General features: G+C 38.8%; 1 protein-coding gene across 2 annotated transcripts in view; it reads right to left on the reverse strand.

The window, feature by feature from the left end:
- Ttn (titin) overlaps positions 1 to 13,862 on the reverse strand; it is a 263,368-nt gene that overhangs the window by 223,005 nt on the left and 26,501 nt on the right. For both annotated transcript variants that reach the window (XM_078017672.1, XM_078017673.1), the window contains exons 25-42: positions 13,641 to 13,805; positions 13,375 to 13,543; positions 11,575 to 13,268; positions 11,165 to 11,446; positions 10,477 to 10,743; positions 10,110 to 10,382; positions 9,635 to 9,898; positions 9,285 to 9,545; positions 7,406 to 7,666; positions 6,638 to 6,901; positions 6,289 to 6,549; positions 5,916 to 6,176; positions 5,178 to 5,438; positions 4,544 to 4,685; positions 4,295 to 4,460; positions 2,908 to 3,139; positions 971 to 1,255; positions 638 to 763 (exon numbers count right to left, since the gene is read on the reverse strand). In XM_078017672.1, coding sequence (XP_077873798.1) covers positions 638 to 763; positions 971 to 1,255; positions 2,908 to 3,139; positions 4,295 to 4,460; positions 4,544 to 4,685; positions 5,178 to 5,438; positions 5,916 to 6,176; positions 6,289 to 6,549; positions 6,638 to 6,901; positions 7,406 to 7,666; positions 9,285 to 9,545; positions 9,635 to 9,898; positions 10,110 to 10,382; positions 10,477 to 10,743; positions 11,165 to 11,446; positions 11,575 to 13,268; positions 13,375 to 13,543; positions 13,641 to 13,805 — 5,634 coding nt within the window. The remainder of the gene's footprint in view (positions 1 to 637; positions 764 to 970; positions 1,256 to 2,907; positions 3,140 to 4,294; positions 4,461 to 4,543; positions 4,686 to 5,177; positions 5,439 to 5,915; positions 6,177 to 6,288; positions 6,550 to 6,637; positions 6,902 to 7,405; positions 7,667 to 9,284; positions 9,546 to 9,634; positions 9,899 to 10,109; positions 10,383 to 10,476; positions 10,744 to 11,164; positions 11,447 to 11,574; positions 13,269 to 13,374; positions 13,544 to 13,640; positions 13,806 to 13,862) is intronic.

Below are 13,862 nucleotides of genomic sequence, written 5' to 3' on the forward strand. Positions count from 1 at the left end.
CAAGAGATGAATATTCTAAGATTGAATACAATCTTAGAATTTCCCTCATTTGTGAGGGAAAGAGAAACAGATAAACCACACATTTGCTGAAGGTCACACATTGGAGCCAAGATTCAAATCCAGCCTCTCTGACCATTAAGCTCCCACTTTTGAGCGCTATTGTCTTTCAAAGATACTTCATACAGGATTGTTCTTAGATTAAATAATGTCTTACATGTAAATGGACTCTTTTTTTAAACACTTGCAGATGTTATTATAATTAGTACAATAATATGTATAGTTTTTATCATTGTAATGTCTCAATCAAGGGATAAAAGTGCAGCTACATTCATAAGGGAACATGACGTTTTTTAGATGATTAGTGGAAAACACTGAGCTATTTTTTTTAAAACTGTGGTGAAAACACACACACGTGCACACACAAGATTTACCACCTTAACCATTTTTAAGGCCATAAAACAGTAGTGGAAAGTATTCATCTAATTCTTCATTCAATAATTCAAGTGAGCCTGCTAGATACCCATCAAGCTTCACATTATACATAAGATGTTCGTAATAGAGGAAAAGGTGAGAGAAGCTTTTCTTTCCATCATTCTTTGTAAATACTAGCAATGAGAGCCTTTGTGTATAAGCCTACCTGTCCCAGAAACTCGGCATTGAAAACGGGCTGGCCGTGCCTCAGAAGTGACAGTGTCCTGAAGTGGGGCAATAATGGCAGGAGGATAAACTGGCATTTCCTGATCAGGAGACACGACTTCTGGAACTAAACAAAAAGACCAAAGGTTTTGTCATGATTAATTCACCACACAGATCTCACAGAAGGGAGCATGCAGATTTATCTTCATTTATTTTGCAATGGAGCACTTTCAAAGTTGGATAGAATCTTTTACAAGTTCCAGATTGTAATTTAAATGCACTGGGAGAGCAAAGAAGCTAGCTTGCAGGCTTCATTAGCAAGCAGCACTCCTACCTTCCACTGAAAGTGAAGCAGAGGTCGTGGCAACTCCGTAGTCATTCTTGGCTTCACAGGTGTAGACAGCAGCATCCTCTGGGAAAGCTTCAATGAGCAGAAGCATGTACTCCTGCCCATCATGAAGAAATTTGCACTTGAAGCCAGTGGAAAGCAGCTGTTCCTCCTTGTACCAGGAAATTTTGGGCTGTGGTCTGCCAGATATCACAGCACAGAAACGGGCAGGCTTGCCAGACTGCACAGTGACCGGCTGGAGCTCTTGCAGAATTTGGGGCGGTTCTGGAGCTGGAAGAAAAGGACAGAGACAGCCTATGAAAAAGTATGAAAACACAGAGAGCACACAGGACTCTACACTCATTTGTTGCCAGAAGCAAAACTTTGGAATTGTGATATCTTTAAATTAAATATTAAAACATTATTTATTCTAAGCAAGAATTTCACCCTCAAGTAGAAGGAACAGCTTCAGAAGATTTTTTTTTTTTAACATGGGATGGAGGGTATTGCTGAGAATGCGGTTTCTCACTATAACATGATTATTTTAGTTCCTTGATGGTACATAACATTGAACGCCTAAGATAATTCTAGAACAACTTCTGTGAGCTACTTATTTTTAAAAGTCATTTGGAGCCAGGTGCAATAATGCACATCTATAATCTCAACTTCTTGGGAGGCTGAGGCAGAAGGATTACAAGTTCAAGGTCAGTCTTGGCAATTTAGAAAGATCTAAGACCAAAATAAAAAATCAAAAGGGGCTAAAGGTATAGCTCAATGATAAAGTACCCCTCAGTTCAATCCCTAGTATCAATTAATCAATCAAATAAAAGTCATGCAATGGGGCAGCTCATTCCATTCAGGCTTATTTGTTTTGCAAGGATTTGTGTATATATCATTGTCAGTTCACTATAAACAGGTGCCAGCGAAATGCAATCAGTATGTATTAAAAGAATAAATGAATATTATTGAAGATCTAGTTAAGCTCAATTAAGTGATTTTACAAAATTTTCTGTTATGTTACTTAAAGCTTATTCTCAGTGTTGAATGAGCAAGGGGACCTGGGCAGTTCGCAAAACCCAAAGGGAGAAAGGACTTTTACAAGGCCAGTTTCTAACACTACTACAGAAAAGAACTTTACTTCATGTCTCAGCTTCCCCACCACTAGTACAGAAGTAAAAACTGGATATTATGACCGGTTGGTCTTTTAGGAACCCAGGAAAATGGTTTGGTAAATGGTTCACATTTGTGAATCTTTGAGTGTTCCTGTGTCTGTCTCATGGGTATTGTGTTCAAGATAGAGCCCAGGATAGGGATGGGAGGAAGGTGTATCTAGATTAGCCTTCAATCTAGACCAGTCTCAAATTCAGCAATAAGGATTCTAATGAAGAAAGCAGAGGTCTAATGGTAACCGCCTGAGGACAGACTGCTCTCAGGCTCCGCCAGAGTGCTTGGTAGTATGTGGAACTTGAACCTCTGATCTTAGAGCTTGAGGCAATAAGGACCTAGATCCATAGTATCTGTGGCTCTGGACCCTCCCACAGTCTCAAAGGGAATCTTAGGATTCTCCCAGATTCTTCACACCAGAACCTGGAAATGTCTCTTATCACCTGTATAATGTTGGTATTGGTACTTAAGCACTTGGGACTAAAACACTTTAATGCAATATTTAGAATCATATGTGGGACATATAATAATTGGCACACCGTGGACATTCAACAGCATTGATCAATCAAAAGAGGATATGGCCTTTAGGTACTTCCTGGGAATGACCTCTCAATAATACTTGTAATAGCTACCCTCCCTTTCCCAGAAGTATAGTGTGAAAATAAATGTATCTTCAGTCATATAAGTGCCATGGGTTCTTTAGAAACTGCCCAGGAACTACCAGAACTTCAGTTACTTAAAAGACAGGATTACTCCAGATGGATCCATACAAAACGTACCATTGACATAAAGAGTCACAGAACTCCGGTTCCTTCCTGCTACAAAGGTGTATTCACCCGCATCACTCAGTCTGGTCTCAGAGATAAACATACGGTGGATTCTTCTCTCTATCACGTATTGGTGTCGTTCTTGGATTTGGAAATTAATTTCAATGCCATCTTTGTACCAATGGGCGTCTACATCGTCTTCATTGACCTCAAACTCAACTACAGCACGCTGTTTCTCAATGACCTGTTGATAGAGTAACATAAAAAGAAAACTGAAATCTGATCTAGTTTCCTCTTGTTTCTAAAACTGTTGATTTGACAAGCATACAAAATCTGTACATTATAAGTTGGCTGATTATGTAATATTCTAATTTTTCCTGCCTAGTCTTTGACAAATTCTACCCAAACTTCTTTTGTAGAGAATCATGTTTATACCTGCACTAATGAGGGAGGCTGTCCAGGGAGACAATCATTTCATCTTTAAATGTTTGCTTCTTAATTAATAATAAAAAAGTAATGACATATTACACTGGGGATTTTCAATTATTTATAGAGCTCTTTGAAGTCACTATTCAACTTGATTTCATATTATATGAACAATAACTTGGCAAGCTAGGTCAGAGTTATTATCTTTGCTTTAAAAGTAAAAAAAAAAAAAAAGAAAAAACAGCAACAAGGTTCAGAATTGGAAAATAAAGACTAGAAGACATTCAGATGATCTGAATCCTTGTTGAAAGCTTTTTCACGATGGCCTAAGGTCTTTGGATAAGCAATATGGTGAAGTTGAACTCAAAAAGTATTTCTCTGAACACATTCCCTCCGTTTCATCACTTGGGAAGATTGGTACCCATGAGGACCAACTCTGCAAATACAGTAGAGAGCAAAGGTGTTTGCTCAGCATCCTTGAGAGGAGTCCAGTGCTGCTCAGATTGGAATTCCTCACAGAAAGAGTACTCAGCACCAAATCCTTGCACACCTGCCTCTCCCTAGATAGAAACCCCAAGAATTTTCTACCTCATTTTAAATTTCCTTAATTCTAATTGATGTCTGAACATCATAATTTAAATTTTAGTTCATTTCTGGTTGGTGTTGCTCAGCAAGTGGCCACTTGTTACAGTGAGGTCTCTACAGATGCTCTAATTAAAGTACTTAGACAGCTGCTAAGGACACACATATTCCCCAAGTGAGTAGAAACTATGACTAAATTGGTGTCAGCATAAGAATCTAAGCCAGCAGGGATGAGCTGATTGTAATCTTCAAAAGACTGTGGCTAGAAAATTTAGACATCAAACAAACAAAAAAAGAAAGAAAGAAAATTTAGAAATCAAAAATTAAAATATAAAACTATGGATTAGGCACTATTGATGATGTCTCATAAAATTCAGCTTGTAGACAATACCTGAACCTCCTTTTTAATACTTCGGATGCGAACGTCTCTGCCCTCTACAAAGAGGTTAGCAGTGGACATGTTGCCTCCTGCCACCACCGTGTACTGGCCCGCATCGGACATCCGTGTGGATGGGATCAAAAGGCGGTGGACATATTTCTCCTTCTGAATCTTTATTCTGTGGATGAAATGGAAATTGGAGCTTAATGTATGTGATTCAAAAGAAACATTACTGGGATACAGTTAGACAAAATGACTAACCTCTCTTCAATCTGTAGTTCTTGGCCATCTTTCATCCACTGTACAGTAATGTCAGGTTCAGAGACTTCACATTCAAACATGGCTCTCTTTTTCTCAAGAACCTTAATGTCCTTAATGTGTTTCCTGAACTCTATATGACGAGCTGGAAAATAGCATGTAAAAAAATTGACCATTTTAACAGCCTTACTGATACGTAATTCACATACTATAGAATTCACTCACATAGAGAACACAATTAAATGGCTCCCAGTGTATTCAAATTCAGAGTTGTGCAACCATCACTATAATTTTATAACATTCTAATTTCCCCCAAAAGAAAACAGGTACCCCTTAGCTATCACCCCCAGACTCTTCCCACTCTCAATAGATTTGGGTATTCCAGACATTTCATATAAATAGAATTATATAATCTGTGGTTCTTTGTGGCTGACTTCTTCTTCCACTTAGTGTAAATTTTTCAATATTCATCCACATTGTAGCACACATCAGTACTTCCTTTTCATTGGTAATTAATATGCCACGATATGGAAGTACCACCTTTTATTTATCTCTTTATCAATTGATGGACTAACATTTTATACAGTAGGTTTTATCTTTTTTTCCCCCTATTACTATGACACTTATGAAGCCATACCTTCCACATAAAGTGTGGCTGTCGAGGTTGCTTTTCCAGCCACGAATGTATAGTCAGCAGCATCTCCAAAGTGAACATTCCTGATGTTCAGTGAGTGTGTGAGCTTTTTGGTTCTCATCTGGCACCTGTCGGTTGACTTGATTTCCACACCATTCTTTAACCACTTGTAAGAGATGCCTTCATAGTTTACTGTCACCTCAAAGGTAATGGTGTCCTTTTCTTCGGCATTGATGTCCTTCAGCATGGATGTAATCATGATTGCTGCAAGGGGGAAAGGGAAAAAACCCAAGGAGACGTCACATAAATACCATGTGGGTGGTAACACATGCACCATGGAAACCTGATATGTTATTAGTATGTCTGTTGAACAGATGACAATGCAGAGACAGGAGATTTGATGTCTTCCATATCCTGTACAGGACAATGCCAACTGCGATAGGAGCAGAAAGATGAAGTGATAGACCATGAAGCATCTTTCTGAGTAGCCTTTCAAAGCTACTATAATTGGGAAATTTTATCCTGGTGGGAGTGCTAGCACCTAACAGTGTGAACACACACTAGATATGTCAGTCAAGTTTTTTTAATTTTTTAATTTTTTGAGTAGAATAAATGTTGGATAAGGAAAACTCTAGGATCTGAAATAATAATGAGTCCATTTGAATATGTGCATTTAAATATACACACACACACACACACACACACATATACAAACATACATATATGTATTTTTGTACTTACGAGTCACTGTCAGGGTGGCACTGACTTGGTCATTGCCACAGACAAATGTGTATTCTGCTGAATCTTCTGTGCTGGTGTTCATGATGATCAGCTGGTGGAGTTTTCCCTGCACAACTATCTTGAACTTCTCGCTCATCTCAATTTCCACACCATTCTTCAGCCACATGGAAGGGACATTGAAGTGGGACACCTCGCATTCAAAGGAGGCAGTTTTGGTCTCAGGTACCTCAATGCTTTTCATGGTTTTTGTGATGTGTAATGCTAGGGAAAATGAGAGAGAGCACTTCAGTTAATATGTTTTATTTTAAAATTAAATGAAATAAAACAAATGGTAGGTAGAATCGTAGAGCAGGGGGGCTGCCTAAAAACTTACTCTCCACAAACAACTTTGCCTTGCACTCCAGTTGCCCCACCACAGCTGTATATTCCCCAGCGTCTGAGGGGGCAATGTTCTGCAGCATCAGCTTGTGGACCTTCCTCTCTGAGACCAGTCTGTGCTTGTCACTTGGCTTAATCTCCACATTCTTATGGAACCATTTTACTGGAACCGTGTCATGGGAAACACTGACTTCAAAGGCAACAGTGGTATTTTCCAAGGCAGTGACATCCTTTGGCTTTTTAATGATCTTGACAGCTAGTGAAGATAGAGAAATTCAGTGATAGGGTTAACTTAATGGTAATCACGAATTACTTCCTTGTAAATTGTTTCCAAGTCAACTTACTCTCAACATGCAGTCTGGCACTGGCTCCCAGCCTTCCAAGCTTGAAGCCATAGACAGACTCATCCACGATGGCACAGTTTTTAATTCTCAGAGTGTAAATTGTTCCTTTGACTGAGATATCATATTTGTCATTGGATTTCAGCACAACCCCATTTTTGATCCACTGGACACCCTTGACATTAGGATGGGTAAGCTCGACGGTAAAAACAGCATCCTGTGTCTCTGTCACTGTGAGATTCTTCAGAGTCTTCTTGATTTTGACAGCTGAAGATGAATTAATGATCGATTTAGAAAATATTAAAGAACAGCAAGGAAAATAAGTCCTGAACAAGACGATTACCCACTCATCTTACAAAACAATGGTCACAAAAATTTTGTAGTACGCAGTTCCTCATTCTAAAAGATTATTTAGGGAAACATGGGATTCAGTTGGACGTGACATTTTGCAATGTTTTTCTATGTTTGAAATATAGACTGGGATGAAATTTGCATAACCATATACTAATAGCTTAATAGACTGACTGGAGAAGGATGAAAGAGAAATGGGGAATCAGTGTCTGATTTAATTACTTCACAGAGCCTATGAAATAGCTTTATCTCATCACATAGACACATTTGATATGGCTCAGGAGGAAAGTTCAGAGAATTTATAATGTTTTTATGAAATGAAGATTCATATCATCCAAAATGTTTATACCACTCGACTTCTAAAATAACAGTTAAGAAAGCAATATGATTTGGAAAAGATAACTCTGTTATATCACTGACCTTCAACTTTGAGTTTGGCAGATGTTTGGGAAGTGGCCACCTTATAGGTATATTCTCCAATGTCATCTAACTTGGTGGCAGCAATAACAAGTCTCCTTTTGTGGCCATCAGATTCACTTCTGATGTTGTTGCTGAGTGGCAGGTGTTTGCCATCCCTCAACCATTCACCTTCAGAATCAGGGTTGGCAACTTCACATTCAAATATAGCTTCCTGGGATTCAGCTACAGTCTGATCTGTGAGTGGCTTGGAGATTGCCCCACCTTGGGAACAAGAGAAGTACACGTGAGTCCTTTTAAAGTATTTATAGAATGAAGTAATGTTTGTGCAATTTAAAATCAAATTTTGAAACATGATTTTGAACACTGCGAAATGTCTAATGAGATTATTTTTACTCATATTTAGAAGCTATCACAGAAATCTCTTATTCTACACATGCATGACTAATAACCAGAGAATATACTGGAATCAGAACAGTTTTGCAAAGGAAAAGCAACTGATAAAAATACAGAATTCTGAGAATCATAATGCACAGCACACAAGTTGAATGACCTTTAACTGAGTTCCTTCTTCTAAACATTGTATTTGGTCCCTGTGAGGAATATTTCCTGGAAATATGACTGATATTTGGTTGGGAACATTTTGCTAAACAAAATGTTCAAGTCATTAATGCTTTTATAGGATTGAGGACTCCTGTATACTAAAAAAATCAATGTGTTGACAAATGTCACCTCTCCCAAACAGTTTCTTCCACTGCCTCTTCTGTTATCATCAGAAATAATTGCTTTAACAATTCAGTTGCTTATGTAGCTTATGTATCTGTTCCCCTCTAAAATTTGAATTCTTCAGGAAAAAATATCATAACTCACTCATTTTCATGTCCTGAGCTTCTAAAAGTACCTGGCCTATGGTAGGCACTTTAAAAATGTTGAGTGAAATCACCAAAGAACTCACAGTTTTTTCCTTGTTTTCACACACTTAAAAACATGTAGTTTACATTAAACATATCAAAGTGCAGAAGTTGAGATTTTGTTGTATTGTATTTTTATGGTCAAATCTCAAAGGAAATCTTATGATGTAATAAAGCAAAAATTATTAAACTTTCATACCACTTTTACTGTCTAACTTGCTTATATACCAAGTGGCATGGATCACACTATTTAATCTGAATGTAGTATTTTAATTCCTCTATGATTAAATTATAACAAACCAAAAAATTGATGATGATTTCTAGTTATTGTTGAAAACTAGTTTATGCATTTGATCTTTCATTTTAAAGCTAAGCATCTTTGATGAATGGGACTGGTATTATCCCTACTCATGTCATAAGAGATAAACAGATATGCAGAGTTGTGCTTAACATGCATTCATTGGGTGCATAAAAAGTATGAAGGAAATAAGAGAAAAGAAGTTTAAAGAAGCAAGAGTTTATTTCCTAAAAAAAGGAAATAAACCTTTACAGTAGGAAAGTTTAAATAAAACTCAATTGGGTAAACCTTTATTGATTGTAGGTCATGTGGAGTACACAGAGAAGAGAAAGAAGTCCAGATTTAAGGGGTTTATTTTATGAGTGGGAAGAGGAAACAGGGAATAAGACAAGTATTTAACAAGGATCAAGTGATCCTGGAGTTGGAGGAGAAAGAGATCCTATCCCAGCAAGGAGACTGAAGGAGGTTTTACAGAGGAGATGGCATGTGAGGTAAGCCCTGGTGAACGTTTGGCATTTAGGCTGGTGGGGGCAATGTTGAGGGTACTAGAAATCTATGTGAGCAGAGACATGGAAGTGGAGAATGGATGGGAATTGGGGGAGAATTGGGCAACAATTGCTTAAATGAAAAACTGTCCACAGAAGAGATAAAGTCAAACAAAACGTGTACCAACCTGCCACTGTAAGTTTTCCAGATGTCATATTTTCTCCAGCATAAAATGTATATTCTCCTTCATCATCTTTCATCATGTTTAGAACTGTCAATTTGTATATCTTCCCATGAGCTTCAATTTTATATTTAGAACTGGGTTTGATTTCCTTGTCCTTAAAATTCCATAAGACATCGATTCCTGAGTGGGATAGCTCAACCTCAAAGACCACGTTCTGAGTTTCTGTACAGGTAAGGTCATGAAGACCTCTGATAATTTTAATTTCTAGGGAAAAGTTAAATAAAAAAAATTGGTTATTATCATAGTTGGAAAGTAGAATGCTTAAAATAATGACTGAATGGAATAACCCTTACTTTCCACAGAGAGGTCACAGCTGGTTTCAACTCTGCCAACCATCAGCTTGTAAGGTCCTTCGTCTGAAGCATGAGTTCGGTTAATCACAAGTCGCTGCTTAGTGCCTTTGACAATGGCTTGTACACGGTCATCAGGCTTGATCTGTTCATCGTTCACATACCACTTAACAGAAGTGACATCAGGGACTGAGACCTTACATTCGAGCACAGCCTTGGTACCCTCGATCACGTTGACATCTTTTAGAGGTGTTATCACATCAACGCCTGCAAAAGCAGACAAGGATAAAACCAAAAAAAACAAAATTATGATTAGAATTTTGTTTAAGATGTCTTTTCATTAAAGTTCTTTTTCTCACATGTTAATGTAACCATGAAACTAGAGCTGGGGTGTAGCTCAGTATGTGTGAGGCCCCAGGCTCAATTTCTAGCATTGCAAAAATGAAATGATATGCAAAAGCATATAAGTAACACTCACTATAGACTGAGACACGTCCACTGGTGGAGAGTCCAAGGGAAGGAATGGTGAAGGAGTAGTTTCCAGCATCTTCCTTAGTCATGTCTTCAATGAGCAGCATGTGGGACTGTTTGTCAATCACGATGTGAACTCGGTCACTGTGCTGGACTTCTTGGCCATCTTTCATCCAGATGCCTTCCACGTTTTCTAAGGAGACTTTAACTTCAAGCTGGACAATGTCACCCTCGCAGACTTTTTGATCACTGAGTCCTTGTAGAATAGCAATGGGGCGGGCTGTGAAATATTGAGCAAAAAAGAACATCATGATCATTTTGTTCCATCAACCATCATGAGCTTACTGCTGGCTGGTGGGACTGGGAAGACTTACGTTTCATTTTAAGGTGACAAGTTGTCTTTTTCCCATCGATAACAAAGCTGTATTCTCCCTGATCCTCTTTGGTTACATCCTTGACTGTGAGGTTCTGACGTCCTCGGCGAGATGTGATTGTGTATTTGCCATTGGACTTAAGCTCCACACCATTATGATACCATTTCCCTTCTATATTTTCTGGGGACACGATACACTCTAACTCTCCTGAAAATGATTCTGGAACTTCTATGTCCTGAAGTTCTTTGACAAACTCCACAACAGCACCTGAAGTATAAGATAAGAGTAAACTGATTTCTCTGGAGAGTTCTATATCAAGACATAGGATAGAGACAATGCCCTGTATAGCTTTTCTTTCTCCCAGGCTATCAGGAATATTTCTAATATTTGCCTGCTAGCAGACTGAAAATTTTTCAACAAAAGGAGTTATTTTAATTTTATATTGTTTTTGCAAGCAGAGTTATAATTCATAGAATTTTTAAAGTGAGATATCAAAGTAATATTGCTTTAAAAAAAACCCTACCATCAATATTCTTAATAGGGATATAAATTCATGAGTCTTGCTAAGAAGCTTATAGCTGATTCTCAAAGAAATTATTCTGATGAAAGTAAAATTGCATAACTAATTTTGTCAGAAACCAAAGGTGACTTTACAACTTAAGTAAACAATGACATCATTATTTTCTACCTTCAACAATAAGTTTTGCTGTTGTTTTGACATTTTCATCTTCTACAAGAACACAGCTGTAGTCTTCAGCATCAGAGGAGTCAATGGTCAGTACAGAGAGGAAGTGGACCTTTCTGTCTGAGTGCATCCTGTATTTATCTCCTTCATGAACCTCCATGCCATCTTTATACCATTTCACTTTGACAAATGGCTCTGAAGTTTCACACTCAAACGTTGCCATGGTGTCCTTTTCCTTAGCAACAACATCTTGTAATTCCTGTGTGAAAGTGATCAATTGCTTGGCTACAAGGGGGGAGAAAAAAAGCACATTATGTTAAATTTATAATATGAGCAATAGGAAAAGAAAATTTTAAAACCATGATATTGGACACATAGAGGCAGGTCCATTAAATGAAAGATTTTCAAATTACCTTGGACAAGTAAGAATGCATGACTTGAGGTTTCTCCAGCTATATTGACAGCTTTAACCATGATGCTGGCTGAGTCCTCGGCAGTCACATCTCTTATGACCAGTTCACAAACATTGTCCTCTGGCCAGTACCAGTAGATTCGGTCAGATCGCTCGATTTTCACACCATTTTTGTACCATTCACATTCAGGGTCTGGTTTCCCCACAACTCTGACCCTGAAGTGTGCATCAGATCCTTGACCTACTGTTTGACTCTGGATTCTTTCAAAGATTTTGGGTGCCTCCATACTAGGGCTAAGTTCAATTCTATCAGGTTTAAATGTTGGAATAGTGATTTTGCCTTCTTCGGCAAGGGCTTTCTTCTCCTCTTCAGTTAACTCTTTGGTCCAGTGGAGAAGTTCATCTTTCGTCTTCTTCAGGAGTTCTTCATAGGATTCGTCCTTCTTCCGAGATTTGAGCTCCACGGCTGTGATGGCTTCATAATATCCCTCCTCAGTTCTGCGCTTGAATTTACTGCGCAGCTCTTCCGACTCCTCAGGCACTTTTTCATGGGTGATTCTTTCTGCCCTCTTCAATCTCACGATTTCTTTGGTTTCGCTGGTGTCGACAGGTCGATCTACCTTTTGTACTTCAAACTGAAGTTTTCCAGGTTCATGGACGTGAAACTCAGGCTTTGGCTCAGGAGCTCGCCTAAGGACAGACCTGAAATCTTCCCTCTGTTGGATCTCAAGTTTCACTTTATGCTCTATCACACCTTCAGGATTTTCTGCGGTGACCTTGACTTCACCGGTATCATATGACTTGCAGTCCACTATGTCCAGATAATGAATGCCATCATAGCGAACTCTGAACCGTTTGCTTTTGCGAATGAGCTGTCCGTTGAGGTACCAGTTGACCTTGGGCTGAGGGTAGCCTGTGACTCGGCAGCGGAATCTAGCTGTCTCCCCTTCAAGCACTCTTACTGGCTCTGGGAACAAGACGATGTCTGGCTTTTGCTTTTCCTTCTGATCTGTTGTTACACCTGTAAGTGCACCTTCATGAGCCATTCTCTCTAATTCCTCAATTCTCTGCAAGCCTTTCCTCCCCTCAGGCAACTGAGATTCTTCTACAAGACTTTTCTCGTCTTTAACGATAAGGGTAGCAGATGTGTGATCTGTTCCATATTTGTTAGTGGCTCTGCAAGTAATGACGCCACTGTCTCTATTATATGCAACTCCATAGTCAAGACTGCAGTACCCAAATTCATTGATCATACGGAGCCTGTTGGCTGCTTCCAGGGGCTTTCCATCATGAAGCCACTCCACTACCATTGTTGGGTCACCAATCGGTGTTAGTCTGCATTCAAAATGGGCAGGTCCGAAGCGCTTAAGTCTGAGGGAAGTGAGTTTTTTCTTAAAAAAAGGTTTCTGTTGTTTCTCTTTGTCATAGAGGTCACCTTCCTCCCACTGCTCTTGACCATATCGCAAATGGAGGGGCTCCAGTTCTGGGGCTGCAATCTCCTTTGCTCTATATGTCCCACGTGGAATGATTAATTTTCTCTCTGGTTCAGGCTCTGCAAACTCAACTTCAACATTTACTTTGCACCTTGTGGTGTCTCGGCCAGCCTTATTAATAGCAGTTGCAGTGTACCAGGCAGAGTCTTGGCTGACAGTGGAATCGATTTTAAGGGCAGCTTCTCCCTTGGTTCCTTCGATCCTATAAAAAGTGAAAAAAAAATGTCAATAATATAGTAGTAGTATTGCTTCCTTGGTTATTGAACTTGCACAATTAGCTTAATGGTTGTATTTTCAAACAAACTTGCCTGATTCTTGGATATTTATGAGGTACGATGATGTCGCTGTTTTTCAACCATACGATGTCAGGGTTGGGGTTACCAGTAGCTCTGACTTTCATTTCAAGCCGGGAGCCTTCCTTGATGTTGACATTTTTCAGTTTTTCCACAAATGCTGGTTTTACCTGATGTTCCACAGCTGAAAGAGGAAGGTCACGATTTAGAATGGAGGAGGGCTGAAATACCTGTTTACAACCTAAGAGATGAGGTGGTTTCTTTGTTTTTATTTTATTTACCTTCCACAGTTAAAATCACTGAAATTGAAGATTTCCCTGCCCTATTTTGGGCAACCACAGTCCATTCCCCAGAATCACTGGGCGTTGCAGGAACAATAATGAGTGATTGGGTACCATCTTCTTTAATGACTACCTTATGGGTATAGTCATTGACGACTTGCTGGCCTGTTTAAAAAAAAATACATACAAACAAAAAAACAGATTTAAAATAAATTCTTAAAG

Source organism: Ictidomys tridecemlineatus, chromosome 7 (assembly GCF_052094955.1).
Source record: "Ictidomys tridecemlineatus isolate mIctTri1 chromosome 7, mIctTri1.hap1, whole genome shotgun sequence".
NCBI lineage: Eukaryota > Metazoa > Chordata > Mammalia > Rodentia > Sciuridae > Ictidomys > Ictidomys tridecemlineatus.